General features: G+C 39.9%; 1 protein-coding gene across 1 annotated transcript in view; it reads right to left on the reverse strand.

The window, feature by feature from the left end:
• Positions 1-8,388, reverse strand: part of CD55 (CD55 molecule, decay accelerating factor for complement (Cromer blood group)) — a 44,129-nt gene that overhangs the window by 18,058 nt on the left and 17,683 nt on the right. The window contains exons 6-7 of the mRNA XM_006834202.1: positions 5,167-5,355; positions 567-683 (exon numbers count right to left, since the gene is read on the reverse strand). Of these exons, the coding sequence (XP_006834265.1) occupies positions 567-683; positions 5,167-5,355 (306 nt within the window). The remainder of the gene's footprint in view (positions 1-566; positions 684-5,166; positions 5,356-8,388) is intronic.

Genomic DNA, 8,388 nt, shown 5'->3' on the forward strand with positions numbered 1-8,388 from the left:
TGAAATTGGAAGATTTTCTGAGGGGGGTTTTTGAGGATCTGTTGGGGGTTCAGTAGCTGGAAGATTTGCTGAAGTGGGTTTCTGAGCAGTTAGTGGGGGTTCAGTAGCTGGAAGATTTGCTGAAGCGGGTTTTTTAGCAGTTAGTAGGGGGCTGCTAGCTGGAAGACTTGCTAAGGTGGGTTTCTGAGGAGTTGGTGGAACCACTGTACTTAGAACATTAGCTGAAGTGGGTTTCTGTACAGTTAGTGAGGGCTTTGAAATTGGAAGATTTTCTGAGGGGGGGTTTTGAGGATCTGTTGGGGGTTCAGTAGCTGGAAGATTTGCTGAGCCAGGTTTCTGAGCAGTTAGTGGGGGTTCAGTAGCTGGAAGATTTGCTGAAGTAGGTTTCTGAGCAGTTAGTGGGGGTTCAGTAGCTGGAAGATTTGCTGAGCCAGGTTTCTGAGCAGTTAGTGGGGGTTTGTTAGCTGGAAGAGTTTCTGAGGTGACTTTCTGAGGAGCTGGTGTGGAATCTGTAGCTGGACCATTTACTAAGGTGGGTTTCTGAGGAGTTGGTGGGACCTCTGTACCTGGAACATTTGCTGAGGAGGTAGGTTTCTGAGCAGTTGGTGGGGGCTCTGTAGCTGGATCATTGACTATAGTAGGTTTCTGAGAAGCTGATGGGGTCTTGGGAGTTGGAGGGCTTTCTGTGGAGGAAAAATGTTTCATGTTAGGTAAATATTACTGTACAGATTAAGATTGCTAAACCAATTGCTTGCTCCCTGTCTTCTTTTTTCTCTCTCGGCAAACACCTAAAAATGACTTTTAGGAAATCTAAGGCTTATTTTGTATTTCACACACACACACACACACACACACACACACACACACACACACACACACATGCTACCCTACTGTGTTTTTGTCTTGGTATCAATTACATCTACAGTCACCTACAGTAGATTTACACCAAAGTAGTATTGAAGTTCTTTAGCTGTTTTCTGTGAGAGGAAAGGAGACTGAAGTCTGAGTTAGCAGGGATTTCATTCCATGGGACATCTTTACTTTCTCTATTAAATTGTCTCTTTACGCACAGGCTAAAACCAAAGAGCAGGACACAGCTAGTAAACAAATTGAGACCATCAATCAAGCATAGAAACTTTTCCTCAATGCCTTCAGGATACCTGAGTGAACTTGGAAGTTTGATTCACTTCTGTTTAAAGTAATAAAGGCAATATGAATAAAAGAACTGCCTTCTCTTGTTAGTTACTGTTGAGTCAAGCACTGAAGCAATGATTCTATGCAGAGTGGAACAGAACACTGCCTGGTCCTGTCCCATCCTATGGTCAGTTATAGATCAGACCATTAACACCCATAGCATTTTCACTGGCTGATTTTAGGAAGGAGATCAACAAGTCTTTCTTCTTAGTCCATCTTAGTCTGAAAGCTCTGCTGAAATCTGTTCATAACAGCAACATGCAAACCTCCAGAGACTCAAGTAGGTGGGAGCCATGCTTGAGGTACACTGGCTGGAACTCGAACCAGGTTCAGAGAATTCTACCACTGAACATTAGTTTACTTCCTGTTTGCCTTTTAGATCAGATACAAAATCATGTGAAACTTCATTATGTTAAGTTCATATTCTGAGAATCACTCTAAAACCTAACAAACTTTGTGCCTTTAAGAACCGTGATAATACAACAGTTCATTGCTTGGCTGCTAATCAAAACCCTGGTGGTTTGAACCCATCCAACAGCTTCTCGGGAGTAACATCTGGTGATCTGTTGCCATAAAGATTACAGTCTTGACAACTCTATGGGTGGTTCTACTGTGTAACCTAGGGTCACTCAGTCAAAATCGACTCAAGAGCATTTTATAACAACAGCAAGCCTGCAGCATGACTTGGGGTTACTTACACAAACTCCCTCTTAAGGCAGCTCCGATAGTGCTGAAGCTTGTTTTTATAATTTAGTAGTAACCTTCAGCAAATTCTCTAATCCCTATAAGCTCCAGGATTTTGACTAAGAGGTTGGTGGATCTTTGCTTCCTCAGCCCTGAAAGATTTCAGGTCTATCCTTCAAAGTCCTCCAGCCCAGTAACCTAGTCTTCTTCCCATGAAGCTTTCAAATGGATAAAAGTCTTAGAAAAGAGATCTGCCATGTGCTTGAGAAAGATCTACTTCTCTGATGGGGCTTTGTTTCCCAAATACCATGAAATTATAAGCGGTTTTTGGAGTCTTGGTATGGCGCTGGGGGTAAATGCGCCAGACTTCAAAGCCGTTTGAACTGCAAGGTTGGTGGTTCAAGCTCACCAGCTGTTCCTCAGAAACCCTATCCAGGGTGGCTATGGGTCAGAACTGACTTGACAGCACTTCACAACAACAACATAAGAGATTTTGCTCTTTTTAGAAACTCTGAAGCTAGCTCCCAGCTTTATGTGCAAAAGTCAGCAAATGGCCCTTAGGAAATTAGCTTTGCATTCGAGATCCTTAATTTTCCAGTGTTTTACCTAAACCCTCCACAATCACTGAAGGCTTTGTGGATATCTCTTTTTTCCTGGAAGTAACCACGTTCAAGAATGTCAGTATGGATCCTCAGCCCATACCTAGAATCAGCTAACGCCTCCCCAGGGAAAAATACAACTGGCTCACCTCAGAATGGTCTGCCTTCACAGCACTACCCAACTCCAGATTTTACTTCAGGTAGTCCTGATGTGGTGCTGTAGAATCAGCACTGAACTGTGAACCACAAAGTCGGCAGCTCAAACCCACCAGCTGCTTCTTGGAAACCCTATACAGGGTTGGTATGAGTCGGAACCGACTCAACAGCACTTAACAACAAGTCCTTATTATTTTCACAGCTGTATATTATGCCTTAAAAAATACGTTGTCTTTTTCAGTAACCTAATTAGAGTTTTCTAGTTGGTATAATGGAGTCATGGTGTGGCGTTGTGGGTTAACGTGCTGGACTGCAAGGTTGATTTGAACTGCAAAGTCAGCGGTTCAAACTCACCAGTTGTTCCATGGAAATCCTATACAGGGTCACCATGAGTCCAAAAGGCACTTTACAACAACAGCAGCTGGTGTAATAAGAACATTTACCTGCCTTGATCTGCTTGGGCACTACCATACAGTTTTAAGTTCTATATAACTGAGGATTTAATAAAAGAAGGAAAAATAAATATGAAATAGATAAAATGGCCAAATTAAAAAACAAACAAACAGAAACTAAACTTCACTCATAATTAAATAATTTCCATGTCATAATAATTATTAAGGGTGCAGAGAAACCACACATTGTTGCAGGGCAGATGAGAGAGTATACTAGCATAGTCTCCTTTGAAACAATGTTGATAACATCTATCAAAAATCTAAATGCATAAACTTTGGACACAGCAATTATGCTGCTAGAAACTTGCATAAAATGTACACAGATGTGATGATCTATATATAATAATATCTATTGTAATAATAATTTTTTTAAAAAACAAGATAACCTATAATTCCAAATCTAAATCTTTACCAGTAGAAAACTGGTTAAAGAAATGATATATCCAAACGACTGATACTAGGAAAAAAGAGATATGTGTATGTTCCTTTATTTGTATATGGACACACAAGAATTTGTAAACAGTGGTTAATTCTGTGAGTAGGACAGGGGATAAACCGGAAACTTTATTTCTCCTTTTATACTGATCTGTGTGGTTTGAATATTACTTCACTGTTTATAATAAAATGATTTTCAGTGAGCAGTGATTTAAAATATTAATGTCCATAGAATCATGAGCGTAATTTTAAAAGTGGGATCTGCTCACATGAGATTGGCACCCACCATTGCTTAAACAAAGAATACTTAATAGTACTGTTCAATGCTATAATCCAGCTTCATTTATCTAGCTCCTTTTAAAGAAATTTAAAGAGCAATGCTACATATCTGAGAGTACCGCTGAGATATACGAAGGTATTAAAGGAGCTCTGGTAGCATAGTGGTTCCGAATCGGGCTGTGAACCTTAAGGTCAGCGGTTCGAAACTACCAGTCGCTCCGCGGGAGAAAGATGAGGCTTTCTACTACCGTAAAGATTTACACCCTCGGAAACCCTGTATAGGGTCGCTATGGGTCGGAACCGACTCGATGGCACTTAACAACAACAACAACAAGGGAGAAAAAAGTTCAAAAGGATGAAGAACAGAGAGAGGTCATTATACAGAAAAATTCTAGAGGCCGAAGATAAATTAATACAATTCGATTAAATCAACAGCTAAGCAAGGGGTTTCTTTCTCTTTCAGTTGTCCCATGTTACATAGACACCTCAATTCAATCTAAGCTTTTCCCTTATGCCAATTTAATATAATAAAACATATAATTTTTGTATAAACAAACACATATCTAGATTAATTTACTGAGAGTAACATGGTATGAAGCAGTGAAGTTAAATTCATTCACTAAATATAAGATATACATAGGAACTTCAAAATGTTCATAGAAAGATGAAATGAAAATATAATGGAAGTTTTCCATGAACTTTTTGAAGTCCCCTCATATATTTCATACATATATATGAATCTTTCTCATGTATAGACACATACACACACACATACACACAGGGATTTTGACAAGTTTATGGGAAAATGGAATTGAAAGATAATCCATGATGTATAAAGCTGTTTGAACTGCAAGGTTGGTGGTTCAAGCTCACCAGCTGCTCCTCGGAAACCCTATACAGGGTCACTATGGGTCGGAGTTGACTCGGTGGCACTTAACAACAACATATATATTTATACCAAAACCAAAACCACTGCCATTGAGACTCTGTATTAGGTTTCTAAGTCTCTAAATCTTGACAGATGGAAACAGAAAGCCTTATCTTTCTTCCGAGGAGCAGAAAGTGGATTTGAACTGCCAAGCTTATGGTTAGCAGTGGAGTATTCCTACAGGGCCATCAGGACTCCTTCCTCATTTATATGTCTGGATGTTAGCATGGTTCGCTGTATCATCCTGTACTCTATACAGCCCCTCTCAGAAGCTGATGAAAAAATAGTGCCCCCAGAAATATGCAAATATTTTTATACACGTTTTACATTAATTCTCAAGAAGTTCATAGAATCTCTGCAGCCCATTTAAGTCTAATGGTAAGAATCCCTGCTCATCAAGAAAAAATAAAGCAAAAATATAAATATGCAAACTGCTTACCTTCACATTTAGGTGGCAGGCCACTCCATTCACCTTGGTCACCTTTTACAGTACACTGAATAGAGTTCTTTCCCACCATCATGAAGCCTTCAGTGCATTCATATTCTAGAGATTGTCCATATACATAATTGTGCTGTTCCTCTTTGATTTTTCCATTGTCAATTTTTGGTGGTTCTGGACAAATTATTTCTTGGGAAAAGAAATGTATTCCAATACGATTTAAATAAATAAAACTGGCAAGGTATTTTACAAATAAGAATTAAATTATCTTGAAGAGTTTAATTTTTCAAAAATCTACCACATTTCAAAATTTAGCATTACCATCAAAGATGCTTACAAATTCTTACAGTTGTTGGTGTGTAGTGTCACTAAGTAGGTTCCAACTGATAGTGACTCTGTATAGAGTTCCCAACGAGTGGTAGGCGGGTTTGAAACACTGACCTTTTGGCTAACAGTCTAGGGCTCATCCTCCAACTTTGTTTTGTTTAGCGTGAAGGCAATGTTATCACATTGTTGTTGTTGTTGTTGTTAAGTGCCATCGAGTCGGTACTGACTCACAGCGACCTAATGCACAGCAGAACAAAACACTGCCTGATCCTGGGCCAACCTCATTATTGTTGCCATGCTTGAGTCCATCGATGCTGCCACTTTGCCAATCCATCTCGCACATACCATATATTATATGACAATAAACGTATGTAAGTACCAAGAGAGTACTAGCAAATTTATAAATTACTCTTATGTAATGGTGTGGAGCTGTGGGTTAATGTGCTGGACTGCAAAGTAGTTTTGAACCACAAGGTCGGCAGTTCAAGCTCATCAGTCGCTCCTCGGAAACCTTATACAGGGTCGCTATGGGTCGGAGCTAACTCAACGGCACTTAACAACAACAACGATAAGCTTTACTATCAAAGCAAGGAGCAAAAACAAGCTAATATGCTTCACACCATGTTAGGGTATGAAGTTATTACAGGTTATCTTGGAGGCACTGCAGGTATGGTTTCAGGTTAGCACAATAAAGTATATATTTCAATAAAGCCACGTGAATATTTGGGTTTCCCAGTACATATAAAACATATGTTACATGATGGTGGGTGTATAGTCTATTAAATGTGCAAAATAATTCTTTTTTTAATCTGAAAAGCTGAGAATTAGCAAAATGTGACAGAGACCCAATATGAGCACATAAACTAAACCCAATTCCACTGACATTGTCATTTCCAGCTCACAGTGACCCTGTGAGACACAGTAAACGTGCTTCACAGTGTTTCTGAGACTGTAAATCTTCATGGGGGCAGGCAGCTTCATCATTCTTCCTCCGAGTGATTAGTGGGTTTGAACCACCAATTTTTCAGTTAGCAGCCCAGTGTTTAATCCACTGCACCATCAGGGCTCCTTAGTGAGCACATACTGTTAGAAAAATGGTACCTGCAGATTGCTTAATGCAGGGTTGCCACAGATCTTCAATTAATAAAAAAATGCATTATCTATGAATCACACTAAAGTGAAGTTCAAAAAAATGAGGTATGTTGTTAAGTGCCGATGAGTTGGTTCTGACCCATAGCGACCCTCTATAGGGTTTCTGAACAGTGGCAGGTGAGTTTGAACCACCGATCTTGCGGTTCAAACCGACTTTTAGGTCGAGTGCTTATCCCATAGCGCCATGCCGGGATTCCTAAAATGAGGTGTACACACCGTCATATATTCAGGTCAAAGATTTTCTGAACATTTAATATGTACTAAGAATTGTTCATAAGCAGAAGTGCAAACTAAAAAAAATATGTTCCCATGTCTTAGTAAAAGGAGCCCTGGTTGTGTAGTGGGTTGCACATTGGGCTGTTAACAGCACGGTCAGGAGTTCAAATCCATCAGCTGCTCCACAGAAGAAAGAGGTTTTTCTGCTCCTATAAAGATTTACAGTCTCAGAAACCTGACATAGGGTTTCTATGAGTCAGAACTGACTCGATGGCAGAGGATTAGGTGTCTTAATAAAGAGCCCTGATGGCTCTGAAGGCTAAGCACTGGAATGTTAAACATAAGGTTAGTTCATATCCACCAACCACTGCTCAGGAAAAAGCTAAGACTTTCTGCTCCCATAAAGATTTGCAGTTTCTGAAACCCTATGCAGGGTCACTGTTGAGTTAGAATCTTCTCAATGGTAGTGCGTTTGATGTTTCTTTTATGTGTCTTAATATCTAGTGAGGAAAAGAGTCAAAGAGATCATTTCAATATCAAATGGTAAGCATTATCATAAAAGTAAACATAGCCTGGGGAGCCAGGAATAGCTTCCAAGAGGATGATACCAAGCAGACTTTGATGAGGAAATTACAGCCAAGAGAAGAAAGGTCAGAAGGGCATTCTGGACAGGGGCGGCAGCCTAAGGAGAGATGTGGGAGTGAGAAGGAGTATGAGGTACACGGGGATCTACAAGCAGGTTGTGTGGGTAGAGCATTTCATATGAGGACAAGGCATGATTTTGAACAGGTGGGAGGACCATGACTAGCCTGGATAGAATACCAAGAATTCTGGATTTTGTAAGTGATGGGGAGACACTAGTAAACTTTATGAGAAAAGAACCAAGCTGTAATTAATGTTTCTGATAGAGTATGGGTGAAACATTAATGGAAAACAAGAATGGAGACAGGAGACTATTTCAATTACTATGACCCTGGAACCCAGGCAAGTGGGTCTCCTGACCAGACCCCACCCTTTACAGTGCCATGTTCAGACTGTCCTTTGGTTATGTTTCTCCTCATCATGCGGGGTATCATTTTATGTCCTCGTCTGAATCGGGCTTGACCTCTGGCAGTTCCCATCAATGTACTGTTGCAGTCATTTTTGAATTATCTTTAGCAAAATTTTACTTGCATGTATTAATGATATTGTCTGATGATTTCTGTATTTCACTGGATCATTTCTCTTTGGAATGGGCACAAATATGGATCTCTTCCAATCAAATATGGACAGTTTGCCAGATAACTGCCATCCAAATTTATTGGCATAGATGAGTGAGTGCCTCCAGTGCTGCATCAGTTTGTTTAAAGATTTTAATTTGTATTCCATCAATTCCTGGAGCCTTGTTCTTTGCCAATGCATTCACTGCAGCTTGGACTTCTTCCTTCAGTGTCATTGACTCTTGATCATATGCTACCGCTACCTCTTGAAATGGTTGAACATCTACCATTTCTTTTTCTTTTGCTCAACAAGATCTCTCTCTCTTTT

Source organism: Chrysochloris asiatica, unplaced genomic scaffold (genome assembly GCF_000296735.1).
Source record: "Chrysochloris asiatica unplaced genomic scaffold, ChrAsi1.0 scaffold00009, whole genome shotgun sequence".
NCBI classification, from domain to species: Eukaryota; Metazoa; Chordata; class Mammalia; order Afrosoricida; family Chrysochloridae; genus Chrysochloris; species Chrysochloris asiatica.